The following is a 19,285-nucleotide window of genomic DNA, read 5'->3' on the forward strand; positions in this document are numbered from 1 at the left end:
TGAAATTTAGGATTACATTAAACAACATAATGTATGCAAAAGGGAGATGAGGAGAAGCCTATGCCATGATATGGATGTGAATAGGAGGCCCAATATTCAAGGAGGAGGAGAAAAGGACCAACTTAACCCTCCTCCGAGACCCTCTTGAGGATGCATGAATTGCGGCATGATTTGGAAGCTGTTTTCTTGTTGGGAAATGAAAAAAAAAATTGACCTAGACTTTATTTGAAGATCTACCAGTATCCTCTATTAAAACCCCCTCTTTTATCACATCCTTGAATAATATCTCAACACATTGTTGGCGGCCCAATTGCAACAGTTTTATTATACTATTTTTATGGGTGTCAGATTGAAAGCTCATTGATCCAGATCCATTGATTTTCAGAATAGGAAGACAAAAGAACACCATCCAGGGCCATAACTGGGAGGACAAAAAAGGTTTCTGTGTTCATTTTAACTCTCCACATATTTCTCCCATCTTTTATTATGGGGTTATCATCTCAAGAGATAACCATGATCTAGACCTTTTCAATACATCAAACCATGCTAAAAATTCCTTGTGTCAAAAGTTACACCATTTTTTGTACTTCCCTCACCATAGTCGATTTCTGTTGCATGTGGCTATGCCCAGCAACCACCTACTCTATGTGTAAGCACCCACAACTCGTGTTGCCAAAGGTAAAACAAAAAAATTATTTCTAATTCAAATCTAGGTTCAAAATTTTCAAAAAAACGTTTAAAATATACTGGAATTTATTAAAATAAATAAATATTTATTTTATTTATTGCATTAATTTTTAAGTATTTTTTTCATTTTTATTGAAATTAATTCATATAAAGTTTAAAATTTTATTTTAGATATATCCATGGATTTTTGCTTTTTCAAAAACTTCTATCTATGGATTCAACACTTAATCGCTGTGTAAATAAGAAACTTTAATATATGTAAGGAAATAATTTAATTTTTTCCATAAATAAGAACCTTTAACAAAACAATAAACCCTAATTTCTGGTTTGTCAATCATTGATAGTGATGAAAACATTGTGGATAATTTTGGTACTATCACTTGTCTGATTATCTATTTTTCTGTCACTTCTATCACATTTATCCTGCTTTTAGGGTACAAAACATTCATCTTTGTTGAAAGTTTTCCTCTGGGTATCCACCCCTTATCACAATACCTTATTTCAGGGCCTTAAGCTGAATTATAAAATTATTGAACAAACTTCACATAAAAAATGGGACGATTACTGTCCTTAGACTTACTGGTGGTATTCAAACTAAGAGGTATCATTGATATAATCAACACTCCATGAGCATGTATTTTATGTTCTCAAGGTACCTGTATCATCTAAGTAAACTTCAAGGGCATTGTTAAGGAACTAGAAACAAACTATTTGGTAATGCGATAACCCACCAGATATTCTATTTGTATCATTGACTTTATACGTCTAGAAAGATGTCTATTTGGAATAAAACAAATGACTTTACTTTTTGAAATATCAACTGCTCAAATTTTTCTGGAGTAAAATCAAGATATCTTAATATTTGTTGATAAAATTGGGATAAATATTTAGAAGCATTTTTATCTTTTGACCTTCTATCCATTCATATGGTTGAATATTTAAAGAGAGGATAAAAAGGTCATAAATTGACTTTTGGAAGCGTCCTCCAACTTAGTCAAGTATCTTAGATCTTGAACTTAAATTTAAAGTTTTCTTCTTGTCTAATTAAGTTCTTCTTATATTTCAGACAAAAATCAAAGGCATGGACAGAATGTACATACCCTCAAAAGTATTTGGTAAGTTAGAGGATAGAAATTTATGTCTACAACATAACTTAGGGCCAGAAAAATATTCTATGATGTTCTTGACCAACATCCATATCTTAGATTCTTAAAATTATGTAACATCATCTTAAAATGAAATTTCCCCTAATTAGTTTTCAAACTTTTCTCTGTACACCAACTTATTTATATCTTGAAATTTAATTCATACTGTATATCTCTACTATTATGAAGTCAATTTCATTATAATTTCTCCATTTCGGTATATTTCCCATTTATTTTGTGATCAAAATAAGATTGTCTGTTACTTAGAAAAGCATTTTTGTCTTTTTTGCCTTGACACATCTTGAGATTGGATTTTATCGAATGGTGACCAATCACATTTTTTCACCAGTGATTTGTGCACCTAATCATTGCAAAAGTACGATATTATCGCATCACAAATTGGAATATGATATTGGCCAATCTTGAGCTGATGTATGGTGACACAGATCAATAGAAAGACGCTTAACTTAAATTCCAAAAATTGTGTTAGCGCATAATGTGACAAAGGAATATGTTTTAGGGCTTAAAATTTATATATTTATTTTGTATTAAATCCTCTGAAATTTACATCAGTGGCAGTCAAATGTAACATTCATGCGGCGCATATATGTATCTATGCGGTGCACGTGTCAAGTCATGGGTAGCAGAAACTTATAAAATATGTTTATGTGGCATATCATTATAAAATATGTCCCATATTTTTCATATAATTAAAATTATTATTTTGTCCTTTTTGCATGGAGGATCATAGCCTTTTTGAGCAATGGATCAAGAAAGAAGCAAAAAAATCCGTGCATAGTGTGTTTGAGAAGAGACAACAAAGAACGGGATGATATTACATGCACCTGCAAATCACCATGGTCCTAGTGGAACATAATGACCATAGTTATGTCGCTTGTCCTTACATTGTCTCATTTTCAATCATTCGATCATATGGTCTTCCAGTTTTTCATTCTCAACAACCATTCATTTGTGACTCTTGTAACGTCTCAAAATCCCACAAATTACCATTTTCTTCAAGTAATCACAAAACACACAAATGTCTTGAACTCATTCACTCAGATCTTTGGGGACCATCTCCAGTTCTATCTCACTCTGGCTTCTCCTACAATGTTGTATTTGTTGATGATTTCAGAAAATACACTTGGCTCTTTCCCCTAAAGAAGAAAAGTGATGTTCTAAATGTTTTTGAACTATTTCAAAAACAAGTAGAAAATCAATTTTCCTCTAAAATAAAATATGTTCAGTCTGACTGGGGAGGGGAGTATCAATCTCTCCACTCATACTTTAAGACTCAAGGGATTGTTCACAGGGTATCCTGTCCACACACCCCTGAGCAAAATGGAACCGCTGAACGAAAACACAGACATCTCATTGAGACTGCTCTTTCTCTGCTTCATCATGCCAAAATGCCCAAAAAGTTTTGGGATGAAGCCGTTGTCACAGCCGCATTTCTTATAAATCGCCTAAACACTCCTATTCTGCATAATAGATCTCCTTAAGAAATTATGTTCAATGGCAAACCGGATTATACAATGCTTAAAACCTTTGGCTGTCTATGTTACCCTTTTACTCGTCCTTATGCTAAACATAAGTTGGAGTCCAGATCGGAGAAGTGTGTATTCCTTGGATATAGTGCATTGCATCTTGGGTACATGTGCATGTCTCTCCACTCAGGTAAGATCTTTATCTCTCGCCATGTGATATTTTTTGAGGAATCGTTTCCTTTTGCTCAATTAAAATACAGTTCACTCGATTGTGGAATTCTTGGATCATTTCATACAAACAAAAGCTACTCCTTTCCTCAAACTCCTGCACCAAACAATCTCGACAATACAGTTAATTTCCTAAACACCCAACCAGACGCTGAGTTAGATAACCCAACATCTTCATCTGGTGCATCATCTCCACATCGTCCAAACTCATCCTCTACACAAAACTTTGACCCATGTAATCCCTCTCACTCTGAAATTCCCATTTTAAACACTTTAGATTACTCTCCAGAACCCGGTGAAATTCTGAAAACTAGATTAGTCAAAGACGTCTATCTTCAAGACTCCCTGTCGAATAAAGCTGAAAGGCCTATGTCTCTCATAGCAGTCAAACACCCCATGCCGAAATGCCTCTCTGTCACTTTAGCCCGTATTGAGGAACCAAAATCCTACAGCATTGCATCCAAAAACACAGACTGGATGATAGCTATGCAAAAGGAAATGCAAGCTTTACTGCAAAATCAGACTTGGAAATTAGTCCCACGCAATCCAAACTATCACGTCATCGGTTGTAAATGGGTCTACAGACTCAAGTACAAACCAAATGGGGACATTTACAAATACAAAGCAAGGCTTGTAGCCAAAGGCTACAACCAACAAGAAGGCTTCGACTTCTCCAAAACCTTTAGCCCAATCATCAAACACGCTACCATTCGCTTATTACTCTCTATTGCCATCAGCTGTAACTGGCTCATTCATCAGCTAGATGTCTCTAATGCATTCCTGCATGGAGACTTGGATGAAACTATTTTTATGGAACAACCAACTAGCTTCAAAGATTCTCGATTTCCTCACCACGTTTTTAAACTCCAAAAATCCATATATGGATTAAAACAATCGCCTAGAGCTTGGTTCACCAAATTAACTAATTTTCTTACTAAACTGGATTTCACTGGATCAAAAACTGACGCTTCTCTATTTTTTAAACTGTCTTTTCCAAAACCTGTTTTCATTTTAATTTATGTTGATGACATCCTCATCATTTCACCTTGTTCTTTGACCATTAACTCTCTTGTGTACCAATTACAACAACATTTTGCAATCAAAGATTTAGGTCCAGCTCACTACTTCCTTGGAATAGAACTAATCAAACACAGCAATGGTTTTCTCTTATCCCAATATAAATACTTGTCTCAAATCCTCTATGATGCAAACATGGAAAATTGTAAACCTTCGCCCACTCCCTGCTGCTTGACAAAATTAACCTCACCAAGTGACCCATTTCCTGATCCAACTTTATACAGAAAAATCATTGGCTCTCTTCAATATCTCACTCTAACTAGACCTGATATTTCCTTTGCTGTCAACAAAGCTTGCCAAAAAATGCACTCTCCCACTCTTCAAGATTGGAAAATTTTAAAACATCTCCTATGATATCTCAAAGGCACTATTTTACACGGTCTTTTTATTCATAATAACTCAAAATTTTCTATAAGAGCATTTAGTGATGCAGATTGGGCTGGCGATCAAGAAGATCGCAGGTCTACTGGAGGCTTCCTAGTGTATCTCGGTAACAACTTGGTATCCTGGAGCTCCAAAAAAGCAACAAACAGTAGCCAGATCGAGCACAGAAGCCGAGTATAAAGCTCTCGCCAATGCCGCAGCAGAAGTCATCTGGATTCAGTCTCTCCTACGAGAATTACATCTCAACAGCAACTCTCCCCCCAGCTTGTGGTGTGATAATATCGGAGCAACTTATCTAGCTGCCAACCCCGTCTTCCATGCAAGAACGAAGCACATCGAGATAGACTTTCACTTCGTCCGAGAGCAAGTCGCAGCAAAATCACTTAGCATCTGTTTCGTCAACAGTGAAGGACAACTCGCCGACATTCTCACCAAGCCTCTACTTTCCACAAGATTCAACTCTCTTCGGGGCAAGCTCAACGTCTCGGTGTGCTCACTCCCTCCCCGCTGAGCTTGAGGGGGGGTGTTAAGGAGTTAGCACCAGGAAGACAGTGCGCCAACTCGCGCACGCGGCGAACTCTTTCTAGGACTTAATCCAGATTAGTTAGTAATGAATCAGCATATATACTGTACTCGTTAGAGGATTAGATGCAAGGATTAAATATAGGTACAAACATAGTATAGGATTAAATATAGACGGATAGGATTACATCTAGATAGAGTTATAACGGTCAGGATTATATTGGGTCCACAGCACCGATCTACGGTTGTGATCGGTGCGCTCATTTAGTTATAACGGTCCAGATTTAATCTGATCAATATTTTAAGGTAGAGGATACGACACCGATCGACGGCCATGATCGGTGTACCCGTTTGAATTATAACGGTACAGATTAAGTCTGGATTCAAATGAAATATATCCGTTGTAAACCGTTACAACGGATATATTTCAATAACAGAAATTTACTATTTTCTATCATCTATACGCATTATAAAAACCAATATGATGTAATCTAAATTGTGGGGAATAACAACGATCCTACGCTAGCACCTCTTTTCTTGGTGTTCTTCTTCTTCTCTCTCTCTCTTTCTCTCCTTCATCTTCTACCTTCTTCTTTCCACCTCTGTCGAAGATTCTCAACAATTAGCTGCTCTCTCATACGCTGCCATAGAAGCTGGGTCGCCTCCCCCCGCGATGAAGACGTTGGTTGCCTGGACACCTGGCATTACGAACGACGCAGGAGAATTCAGAAATAACTCCATTCCCCGTTCTCCAATCCCTTCCGAGAATCCAGGATCCGACGGCGAACTGGCCCGGCACTCAACCGTCGATTTAAAATCCGCGTGTATAAGGAAGTGACAGTGCATGCATAGCCGAGCGCGAGTGCAACGGAATAGGCAACACCCAAATTCAGAAAGAGAGAGAGAGAGGTTTCCGGAGTCGGGTTCTGGACTTGGTTATAAGCCCGATTCATCATCGCGGGCCGAGTTTTTCTTCTCTTCTCTTTCGCTTCTTGCCAAAAGGGTAGCGGTGGCATCGTTCGGATGTCAACTTTCAGGTAAAAATCTACTCTCATCTCTTCTCTAACAATGAGATCTCTTCGTTTCCCATCTACCCCAATCTTGAGTTTCGGCTGATTTCTTCAGATCTCGCGGGGCGTTCATCTCAGAACAAACCCCGTGTTCTTCCTCGGGGTACAGAGAACTTCCGAGACGAAGAAGTGAAGACCCGTCATTTCCACCGTCCCAGTTCAGATTCTCGTTGGTGAGAAGGCAAGTGAAGAAGGTCATTCCAAGCCAAGAACAAGCCACAAAAGGGAAAAAATCCTCGTTTCCCAGAGTCATCCGGATTTCCGTTGTCGACAAGGATGCGACAGACTCCGAAGACGACGACTGTAATCTCCATCAAAGACGCCGCCGCGTGAAGCGCTACGTCGAAGAGATATCATTCGAAGAAAAATCTCTCAGGCCTTTATGCAGCGGTGGTGTTGAGAACGCCAAGGCATGCAAAACTGTGAAGAAGAAGGGGGAGAGAGTTGAAGGTAAGCCGGTCCGGAAGATCCGGGGCGTCCGTCAGCGGCCGTGGGGGAAATGGGCGGCCGAGATCCGCGACCCGTCGACGAAGACCCGCGTCTGGCTCGGAACTTTCGATACGATGGAAGCGGCCGCCATGGCCTACGATCGCGCGGCTATGAAGCTTCGTGCAGGCGGAAAACCCCTTCCGGGCACCTCCTCTCCAAAGTCTGTTCTTTGCGAAGGTTTAGAGAAGGAGAAGAACAAAGAAATGAATTCCTCTAAGGCCAAGAAAATCGACGCGCCTGTCGTGGAAGCCGCGAGAAATCCAGTGTTCGTGGAGCTGGATGAACAGTTGTTCTTTGATAGCGAGGATCTGAACGTGTCGACCGCGTTGTTCTCTGCGCCGAGCTCTCTTTTCTCTGATTTGGAGCTTGTGGGTCTCGCCGTGGATGATGAACCGCTGCAGTTCAGGGGAAGCTCGTCCGGAGAAGGGTTTGCGGATCTCGTGGACATTGACAACTTCTTCAACTTTGATCCGTTGGACGCGTTCTAAGTGCACGCAGATGGTGTCGTGTCATTTTTTGCCCTTCATCTCTGAAAGAGACGAAAGATTGACCCTGACTAAATAACCCTAGTGATTTGTGCATGATACATAGTTGATTTTGTAATGAATTTGTCCGATCGTTTGACATTTGGTGTATTTGGAGCCTCGTATGGCGTCTTTTTTTTGTTCCACGAAACATAAAACATGATCAAGAGAAGTTCTGGGAATTGAGTTTGAATTTCCTTCAGGAAGGTAATATGTATTATTGTAGATTATTAGTAATCATTTTACCCCTTATAAAGTCTTCATTTAATGTCAGTCATAGGATTAATGAATTTATTAAGTGTGGGGTTTAATATGTGGAGGCCAAGGCTTTTTGAATACAATGATGGTATAATTTAGGATGGACTCAAGGAAATATGCCTAAAGAATGAACCAGTCCTTGAGTCAAGAGACAAGGTACTCTATTGGAGTTCCCATTGCTCCCAGGACTGACATGTGCTTGGACTAGTTGACTCACAAATCTAGCTCTTATGGTGGTCGACTTGAAACAGACTCAGAAGTTCCTCTCTTAATTTTATGATTTATGTGTTTATAAATCTGTATTAAAGCTTGCAACAGACTCCGAAGTTCCTCTCTTAACTTTATTACTTATATGTTTATAACTCTTTATATATGTTCATAAATTAATTCATAAGTAGTAAGTAATCTCAAGAGGATCCCTCCAGTTTCTACTTTACGAAGTTGGATGTATATCTCAACAACATGTTTCCAAAAAATGAAATAAAATGAGGTATAGAACAAGGCCTACAAATAAATTTATGAACATGGAAAATCGTTAAATTAAGAGAAGATGACCTCTTGGTTAAGATACTTCTTTGGTGGATACATCACAAGAATGTGAGCAGGAGGTCACCTATATATATCTTATCGTAAAGAGTATTTTAGTTATTTTGAGTTTATTAGTTCAATCACATTGTCAAGTTACATGACTGATACTTTAAGTACTGGGGAACATTCATGCCTATGAATTTTCAGCCCCTAGAGTTAAGTCAGGCCCCTAGAATTAAGCCAAGCAGTTTGGTTCTTTAGCCTTTGCATACCAGGGTATGAGCAGTAGTCTTAGTTTAAGTATGACCAATCCTCATAATATATTTTTATTAGTCTTTAAAAATATTTAAGCATTTATTGTAAAATAATAACTGAATTATTATGTGGATTTCGTACATAGAACATAGAAATATAATGTGACAAATGATTAAAATATAAGTAATCAGTTTTGATTAAGGGAATAAAAAAACTTTTTAAACGGTTATATTATTGATTGATTTCATGTATAATGGAAGCTATTTTATTTCACCTTAAATCAGTAGATGAATTCTGTTAATTTTGCAGTTGCATGTGACATGAAAATAACAAAGTTAATTTATGGATATGAGTTTTTGGTTTCTGGTGCCTTGGTTTAATCATAGAATACATAATTTTTCTATGTAACAAAAGTGATTATCAATTATTCTGGGTGGCCACTCCCCTATTTATATTTTAATTAAGATTTTTCTCTAAAACCTATCAAGTAAAACGTATCAAGTAAAATTTATTATCCTGATTAATAGCTTTAGTAGCCCAATTGTAAATATTAGCCAACCTTATTAGTTTACTATATCAACATAAATATTAATTAACTAAGAATAAATTCAACCCAATCGATAGGTTAAGTTTCCAGCCCGTGGGGTGCCAAGCTACACCTTGTGCTCTAGAAGATATCGAGTAGTATTAAAGCTTCTATTCAAATAAAGTAAGAGGGGATTTTCCAAATACCCGATTCCATTAAAAACCTAGTATCTTTAAACTCTCTTATGGAACATTTACCATCATTAGTTAGTATATATGTCTATTCCTTCATCCATGAGAGACTCTCGAAGGACTTAGGGTATGGTTGATCATCAAACCCTAATCCATCATTCGATTAGTACTAATGTGTAATGGGGATCATTAGAGAATGCTTTCCTGCATCATCTTGCTTGAGCTAATCTCATCTTATACCACAGGTGAATGATCCCATCTTGACCACTCAATCATCTTTGTGGGTTTCTTCCTACATCTGAGCTATGTCTTGTATGAATCCCGTGGTTAGAGACTCATAAGTCGCAGTCAAAATATAGGTGTTCATCCATGAGATTTCCTTGATGTCTCATGTCAACGGATCACATATACAACCATAACATGAACCAACTTCATTGGCATTAGGTATAATACCATTCAAGGATTCTTCGGATCAATTAAGTGAAGTCTTTCTCCAAAGAACAACCACTATCTCTTTTTTGTGTCGCCACATTAATAGTCAAAAGATCAACCATACTTATTGTACAAGTAGGACCATATAGTGTTATTCTATCCGGATAATTAGATGTCCATCTCGACATCCCATGGAATAGGAATATTTAGAGTATATGTCTAAAGCTTTGCTATCATTGTATTATGATATCATCATTATTCAATAGGTCATTTGGCATATTCATGAATTTTATTATAAACATCACACTAGAATAATAATAATGGATAATATTCTATTCAATGAAATTAATTAAAACATGGTGGTGTGATTTGGCTTGAATGCAACATAATATCCATCATGAGTTCCAATTATATATCTTGAAAATTGAACTTATAAAAAAAGTATTTATCCATGATAATGCATGTCAAATCCATATGTAATCACCAACTTATGTTCATTTACCTTCACCATCAAGATAACTAATCAAAATATATCACACACTAATCATGATTGTTATATGTAAATATTTAAATATTCAAATTATGTTTACCTTTTTTTAATATGCATCTCATAAAAAACTAAGATGAGTTAAGCATTAAATTTAAAATTTAAAAAGAGGAAAATAAATTTAATTTATTTATATTGTTTAATACTATTTCTGAGTGAAAAATGGCGTTTCCATAAGAGTACATTCTGATCAAACACACTATGCTGAAAGAATTTTATGGAAATGAATAGAAAATTTTAAATATCATGACACCTAGTGTGGACAACATAGACGATATACTCACATATGCTAAATTGGTGAAAAGACTAAGAACTTCAGTATAGTGAGATAATTTAGTCAATTTTATTAGATCAGGCAGTGAATAAATGATAAGACATGGGAGCACCTTTATTCTAAATAGATGGCATGACATTTATGAGGTCACTACTTGATATTGTACCATTTGTGAAGATTATGCCCAAAGCGGTGAATTACTTGTTTAGGTTGGTTAAATGGTAGGCATGCTTCATAAAGGCTGAGCACTAGCTGATAAGTAACCACATAGAATACTATAAGATATTATCTTGATAATGGAACAATGTTGATTCTTTGTGGATTTCATAGTTGCAGTCATGACGGTGACTGACTTGCTAACCCAGGCCTGATTTTTATGAGGAGACCTTCTGAATTGGAGTACCCAAAATGAGACATGAAATTATACATATGTTAATGTTATTTTTGCATCATTTTTCCCAGTTTATCTTCATTTTTATATGGATTATCATTTCATACATTAAATGGGTCATTTGGTTCATCCAAAACTTTTTAATATAACTTTTTGCATAATTTGGAGGCCCATTTATTCTCATTGAAAAGAGCTTAACTTTAAAGGGTGTAACTATTTTCTTGAGTATGTTAATTTATATTTTCCAGGGGTAAAGAAATGTTAAAATAAATAAATAATAAAAGAGATAGAAAGAAAAAATATATAAATAATGGTTAATAGTAGAGGAGCACCTAAGATATTGTATCTCTCAAGCCGACTACATGCATGCTGATATAGAGCACTCGAGCGGCTTGCAGCCAGCAAGCACAGATGCACAAGGAGAGACACAACAAGGACACAAAAGGGCCTAATGAGGTGAGCCATACATTCTAGAGTGGACAGCATAGGTAATTGGCAGGTGATGCAGAACTTATATAGTGGGAATTGTTTTAAACTCTCTGATGTGGGATCCATTCTCTTCATCCTTAGTTTCAGCTAACGTGGGTCAGTAAAATAAATGAGAAGATGGATCATGGCACAGCGGGCCATAATCATAAGAAGCCAACCATGACTGGGCTTCAAGCCAACCCACCCCCAAGCATGTATCATAATTGATTTTTTCAAATACTCTGATATTAATTTGGCTGTCATAACTTTTTATGGAGATCTTATTATTAATAATATAATCTTTCTTTTCTTTTCCAGGCCTCTGATTGGCCACGATGGCTGAAGAGGATTGTAAGACCTGTTGACGACCAAAACAAAATGAGCAGCTACTAACAGGGCCAGTGAAGTGCATGGCTGACATGCTAGGGATGCACCAAAGATTAAATGGGTCCACGGATACAATTTAATCACAGTGGTTAATATATTTAAAGGGTGATTCAATGGCCAGGGGTGTATTCATCAATCTCAGGCTCTGGCTATCATCCTCTGGCGAGGTGGTAGTTTCTAGTCAAGGGGAATGACTATAGGTGATCTAATGGCCTAGGAGGTCCCCCAAGGCCAGTCTACACCATCTATGGACATGGGAGGTCATTCCTAGAAGGACTCGATGGCCCCTCAATTTGCATCTTCTGATGGAGACACTCAACAGAAACAAGAGATCTGTCTTTAGGTTTTCCTCACTGTCTCGAGGTGATGACAGCTACCTGGAGGCTTGGGGATCCTAGGACGGCACCAATGGAACTCCATCTTGCCCTGGATTTCTAAGAACACAAAAAAAAGCAGTCAGAGATGCATAACAATGTTAGGGGGTTGCGATAAGCACCCCTATTCTCCACCGGCTTGTATCAGAGTGATTCAGGTGGTCTGCTGCATTCCTCACAATAGATACCTGGTAGTTAATCCTTTATAAACTCTTAGATCTATTACTAACCACAAACAAACTTGAATTTCATAGTATTTTAGCATTGCGGCCTCTTTGAGGCATTTTATTGAACATCTATCGGGAAGTGATAAATTTATCCAGTTTTACCTTGATTTTTTTATAAAAATACTTATTAAGTATATCCTTTATGAAATACTTAGATCAAATTCTTATTGCATATTTATTCAATACTTATGAAATAACTATTAAACAAAAAATAATACAACTATTTACCTATTAATTCTTCATATTATCCTCTATTGCTCTTTCTCCCTCTCAATCTAGTTAATTAAACTCCTTAAATCTCCTTACTTTTAAACTCTTACTATGGATAAATACTTCTCTATTTCACTAAGCTCTATAGAATTTGATCATCCCTTTATTATTATCATTATAATTAATGTCCCCATATCTCTCCATTATCCTTCTTATTGCATCTTACTAAAATAAAATAATCCTATTCACTACTATATCTATTTCCTTTCTTCCATGTAACCTACTTTTAATAAAAATAAATAACAGTATTGCAATTAACATCTCTTCACCTTACTTCGCCTACATCTTAATTAAAATCCAAAAATATTTCTTTCATTATCCATTGTAATATCCTCCTTTATTATTAATACATTTCAGTATCACTACCTATTATTACTTATTATTACATATAATCTTGAATTCTCCATTATCCTAACTCAACTATAGATCCGTCTCTAAAGGCCAGTTCCTGTAGAGACTACCTCACTCCCATTATATGCATTTGATTGGGTTTTTTTTTATTAAAATTTTCAATTGATTTTGTAAAATTAAATTTAAAGCGACATAAAATAACACCACAATTTTTTTCCATCATTAACCACTAGGAAAGCCATTATCACTCAGAAAGAAGCTAATATAGTTAAAGGTTAGAATTGTAAAAGTGAATTTGAACATTGCAAGATTGATAATATATACATTTAGACAGACACATGGTGTTGGTGTAGTTGAATTGATCAAAGAAATTGTGGAGAAATTTTAGAAGTCTCTAACTTTGAAGGAGGGCAATGAAAAGGAAAATTTTATGGAGCAATAAAAACCTGCATAATGAAAAGGGAGACCAACTAGTCAAGGATCCCAAAATTTCATTGGGAATACATGTAAAGTATGCATCACCATCTAATATCATCTGTGTACAAAAACCCTGGTCATGTGTAATGAATTTATAAAATCTGAGAGGATTTGTGCCATAAAATGTCACTTGGTTAATTCCACTCAGAGTTGTTTGGATTCAACAGATGAATCGTCCATTCCTTATGAGAATGTGATTAGAAATAATAATAAAAAAGAGATAATGTATGAATGTATAAAGGGAGATATTAAGGGACAGATATCACAAGGTTATCAAAAAGAGGGAGATCCACAAACTTGGGATGTAAGCATAACATTACTGATAGTCTCAAATGTTCAGAGCTGGATTATTATGTTAAATAACAGTATATGGTGACGATGAAATGTAGGTGAGAGTATTAGATGAAGATGATTCTCATAAAGGTTCTGAAGAAACGAGTTAGGTGGATAATAGGGTGTTTTTCTCAGGACTTGAAGAATTACCTGACCCATTCACTACTAAATATTATATTTAATGAAGGAACTTGTCACTCAAATTAGTATTGGAAATCTATCAAATGAGGGTATTCCCATGAAACATTGGCTCACTCTCCTATCTCATACCCATATTACTTTCACTCTTCTATTTTTCAACCCCCCAACTATGTCCATAAGATATCTGACGTTACACGACGACCGGCTCCGGGCGGTTCGTGTTCCACCAAGGAAGGTCGAGATAAGAATGCGATGAAGGCAAAGTAATGATGCGAATATTTAAGAAAATTCAACGTGAAGTACGATGGAAGTCGAATGATCCGAGACGAGATTCAATTAGACGACACCGGACAGGTTATGACACAGTTAAGACTCCCAATGATCCGAGTGTTCAGTTTGCGAGCCGAGGTGATGGGGAATGTTCACCGTCCGTGAGCGTCCTCACCGTCCCCATGAACAATCTGAGTCGATACCGACAAATAAAACCCTAACTCAATCGGGGTGGCTAACCTATATTTCATATCAAACTCTCTCGAGGAAGCTGAGTACGCGAGGACAGCACTAGGAGAGATAACAATACTGAGAAATGGGGGAAGTGGAAAGTACCTAGATCAATGGCGATCAGAGGTCAATGAGTCTGCCACCAGAACTTGGTGCAGTTTGCGAGTATCCACAAGACAACTTGAGTACGATCTCAGCTCTCGACCGAAGGTAATTTTGGTGTCATTTGGTAAGAGATGAGGGCACGACCATAATGACGCGTGGAGGGGAATTAGCCGAAGTGAGCGGATCGAATGACGTAGCAATCCTCACAGTCAGTGCGACCGACTTATTGGAGAGTCAGGCGACAAGACAAATTCACAATGAGAGCCAATGTAAGAAACAAAGGTTGACCGTCAAACGTCAAACAAGCAGTTGAAGCCGAGAGTGTTGAGAGGATAGAAATGGGTATTTTCTGTCGAGCGACTGAGGAGTGCTGACCGTCAAACAACAAAAGGGTCCATCGCTAACTGGATGGGGGATAAGTTGATTTGTACCAGCAATGGATGAAGGAACTGATGGCCGATGATAAACCCAGGTTGAAGTAGTCCACGGAAAGACTCTCGATCGTTTACCTTGGCAGAAATTTCTCCATGGGCAATTAATCACCAAGATTTTCACCCGCCAAGCTTAGTATCAACGATGACGGTCGGGATGATCGCAGGGATGAATAGATGAATTGTGGGGCAACGACAGTCAACGGGGTAGAGGCTGGAGCAGAATAGGAAGAGAGATTTGACAATCCAAAAGGGCGTTGAGTTCCCAGATAAACCAGCAGCAGCGTCCGATCGCAAATGTCGATGATGACCAAGATTCAGCTAAATCAATGATCAAGATTCGACCAAATAGGTGGTCGTTGATCAGAAATGATTCATTCTGGAAGACATAACACTCCGATGTCCCTTTTGTTTTCTTTGGTCGATGATGAATGAAATCTGCAGCTCGACTTCACGATAACCTTCCCTTCTGCTACGAGACATTCCTTCATCTTCTTTGAGGACTTCTTCTTCTTTGACGATGGATACTTCTTCTCTCAGGAAATAAACGACGGACAAAGAAAGTAACTGTCAAATGGAACTTCAAATCTGAATTCTCAAAGAAACAAGCATTAAGCCTCCCACGTCCACCCTTCCTCCTTATAGAGAGGAAGTGGCAGTTGTGGGAGGCCCAATTGGGCTCCCTTTTAAGGGGGAAGGCCTATTGGGCTTCCCCTTAAAAAGGGATATTTAAGGGGAGAAGAAGCCCAATATGGATTTCCTTCCCCTAAATATGGCAGGAGGCCGGTACTCTCGTAGGAGGGGCCTCTCGACAATCCAAAGACAATGAAAAGAAAATAACACAAAGGCGACACGGCACGCTCCAAGACGACGCGAATGTTGCGTCATACCTGATAGTGGAAGTGTTGGTTCTTCACATCTGCTCGGGCTCCGCGTAGGGCTGGCGACGAATCTGGACGCGATCAGCTGGATGGTCCTCCATCAGTATCCTTACTATTTAGAAATTCTCATACATGATCTCCAAATGCAAGGTTGGTATCATTTCCAAAGGCTCATAATTGACTCAAAGTTTTAAACTTATAAATTCACTATCATTGGATCCAGGATGGAATACATCTCTTAAGATGGGGTTATCAGAATCTATCATTTATATAACAGAAAATCTCACTCGAAAAAATTAATCATCATCTCTAAATCATTAACAGAATAAACCAAAATGTCTTAAATATTCAGATGTGGGGTATTCATCTTCTTCATGCATCTTTTTACAACTTTATTTGTACTCGTGGCTCCCCAGTACTCCAAAAATTTATGACGATAGAATATGTGGAAAATAAATCTATGATAACACAATAAAAATCAAGTTAAAAAAATTTAAAAAATAAATATGCTAAGAATTAGCCGATATTTTTTATCTTCTTCATGAGCTTCATGAAATGGTTCAGCTTCCATAGCCTTTACTTAAGCTATAAATTATTTCAGGTCTTACGTCTCATAATCGTTATTATCCAACCTTTTTAAGCTCTTATCATGAAAGTGCTAATCCTAATTTTAGATGCCTGATAGTTTTATGTATGGCTTCCTGTAATTTATTGAGTTGGAACAAACATAGTTTTAGTTAATCATTTAAAGAAAATTTTGGTGTTTTAGTATCCCAATACGCTTTATGATACAGGTAAGCACACAAATCATATGTCTTATGATAGATTTGGAAGGAAATAAGACGTACACCAACAACTTTTCTAAGCTTTTTTGTAAAACCATTAGACTTAGAAAAAGAATCCTTCAAAAAATATTCTTGATAATCAAAACTTGCATACTTAATAATGATAGGTTTTTAAGTTATTTATTAATTAATTTTAAGAGCTTGACTAGATAGAAATTTAAGATATAAATCACAGGTATCTTTAAACAAAGAATGCAACCAGAAACCAGTTCCCAATACTTTACGACCTCTTACCTTTTCCAGGGAACTCCTGCAAATGAATGGTTAAACTCTAAAAGAATTTCTCTCCATTTGGAACACATCTTCTTAGTATATGTTTCAGTACTTGGTAGAACGATTATCATTCCTCCAGAGATAGGACCACTGTCTTTTGAGAAATTTTCATTTGAAATACACATTATGTTCATACAAATGTAGTTTATTACCCTTAATGGTTGGAAAAATGCTCGTCAGGAGATACATATCTGACAAGAGTAAGATATGCATAATAGTTTATCATTGAAAATAGTCTAATGTCATTTATTATCTATATTATGAATATAAAATTCTTATGATAGTGAAATACACTTGATCATTCTTTTTTTAGCTGCTTTGTAGTAAAAATTATAAAGTATCGGGTTAAGGGAAAAATACCTTATTTCCAAGAAAATTAAGACTTAAAATTCACGCACGACAATTTACAGTAATTAATTTTCTGTGGAAGAGTAATTAACATGTGCATGTTGTAAGGTCTTTCAAGAACACCAGAACACCACCATATTATTTTTCTTCCTTTCTTCCAATACTGATCTCACTCTAAAATCTCATGCATCACACACGACTTTAAATGTCACAGGTATCTTTAAACACAAGACTTTTTAAGACAATTCTGAATATAATGAACACCTATAGCAAAGTCGACAGTGACAAGGAATCATTGAAGTGACATTAGGTTGATAGGAGGAATTAAACTCTTTATCAATTATGTCATTTCATATTCCACCTCCAGCCCATCCTTGCCAACTCTATGTCCTAGCACTATTCCTTCCTGTACCATGATACGAAATTTTCCCCAAATGAGTATCAATTTTTTTAATGCATATATTCAGTACTTAATGTAGGTTTTATAGGCATGTCTCAAAAGAAAATATATATACTAAAAAGTGATCCATAAATATCTCACACATCTTTCAAGTAAGAAAGGAGCATTACATAATTCAAGGGACATTCTTCTAAAAGCATATATTTTTACTAGACTGGTAAAATTAGATTCTCAAGGACATTAGGATGAATATTAATCCGGATGTAACCTTTAAAAACATCAACAAAACAAGATTAACTAGATCTAAATTTTTCCCACAATTAAGGGATACTGGTCTTTATTTTTAATGAGATAAAGTTTTATATGATTTACAGGTACTCTACATCCAGAGGCTAATTTAGTTTAATCTCTTACCTTTTCCTTCTCAACACAACTATGATGTACATGTACTCTCATAACTATCTAAAGCAGCAAAAAAAACATCAGCTTTCAACCATTCAAGAAAATCTCATTTATGACATTTAAGATGTGAGTTTTTAACATATTTTTAATATACGTACATAGTCTGAATTCATCTTCAAAAATTCAATGGTCATCCTCCATTTTGCCATCCTCCATTTTATGTTTGCTTTCTCACGACAAACCATTAAATCATGTTCATTTTTAGTAGTCTAGTTGGCTGACATAATACCTAATACTATTTCCTTTGAACCTAGGAAAGCATAATCCAATTAGTATGAAAACCTTTAAGAGTTTCAGGCGGTGTTCTCTCTCGATGTGATTGGATGGTGTAACAATGATGGTATACAGATAATGGGGCCTGTCAATGTAAAGGAGGAGACTAAATCTCTCGAGGATCACATTGATGTCTATAGACTTGTCTCACTTGATGATCTGAGAGGTCATTGTGTTAAGAAAACATGAATTCTTCAGTTTTCATCTCAATCAAGGCCCTAGAACCTGACACTATGAGGCCACACTTGTTGAAAGCATCAAACTTAGAGACAAGTTGGTATCTGTTTTCATCTTCATTAAACTCTTTTTTTGCTTAAAGAGGATTGACATACTTGTACTTTATAGGTAGATATGTATATTTTCATGAAAGTTATTCCATTGGTGTTGCGATTAATATTTTAAAAATTTTAACTCTCATTACTCATTGGTTTCATGAATGTATGGAAAATTTAAGGAGGACTAAAGGACGTTACTTAGGGACTAAGAATGATTTGAGTTGGTAGTACTTAAGAATATCAAATATATAGAGATAATTAATTATGACTATGTATGAACATCTCTTATTAAATAATTTTGTATCTCTGAATACAAGTTAAATATTTATTCTAATTAAAATTTTAAAATCCTATTTACCTAAAAAATCCTAATCTATTGAATTTATTTTTTCATGAGATTAATCCTAGTCAAATTTCTTGAATCAACTGGATTATTGTTTCCATTTTC

At 36.4% G+C, this 19,285-nt stretch overlaps 1 protein-coding gene across 1 annotated transcript; it reads left to right on the top strand.

The window, feature by feature from the left end:
* Nucleotides 1–6,006: 6,006 nt before the first annotated feature.
* On the top strand, nucleotides 6,007–7,752 carry LOC144709574 (ethylene-responsive transcription factor CRF1-like). Its single transcript, XM_078583153.1, has 2 exons — nucleotides 6,007–6,567; nucleotides 6,656–7,752. The coding sequence occupies exons 1-2, from the start codon at nucleotides 6,554–6,556 to the stop codon at nucleotides 7,575–7,577; spliced, it is 936 nt and encodes a 311-aa protein (XP_078439279.1). The 5' UTR covers nucleotides 6,007–6,553; the 3' UTR covers nucleotides 7,578–7,752.
* The last annotated feature ends 11,533 nt before the right edge of the window (nucleotides 7,753–19,285 follow it).

Source organism: Wolffia australiana, chromosome 11, assembly GCF_029677425.1.
Source record: "Wolffia australiana isolate 7733 chromosome 11, ASM2967742v1".
NCBI lineage: Eukaryota > Viridiplantae > Streptophyta > Magnoliopsida > Alismatales > Araceae > Wolffia > Wolffia australiana.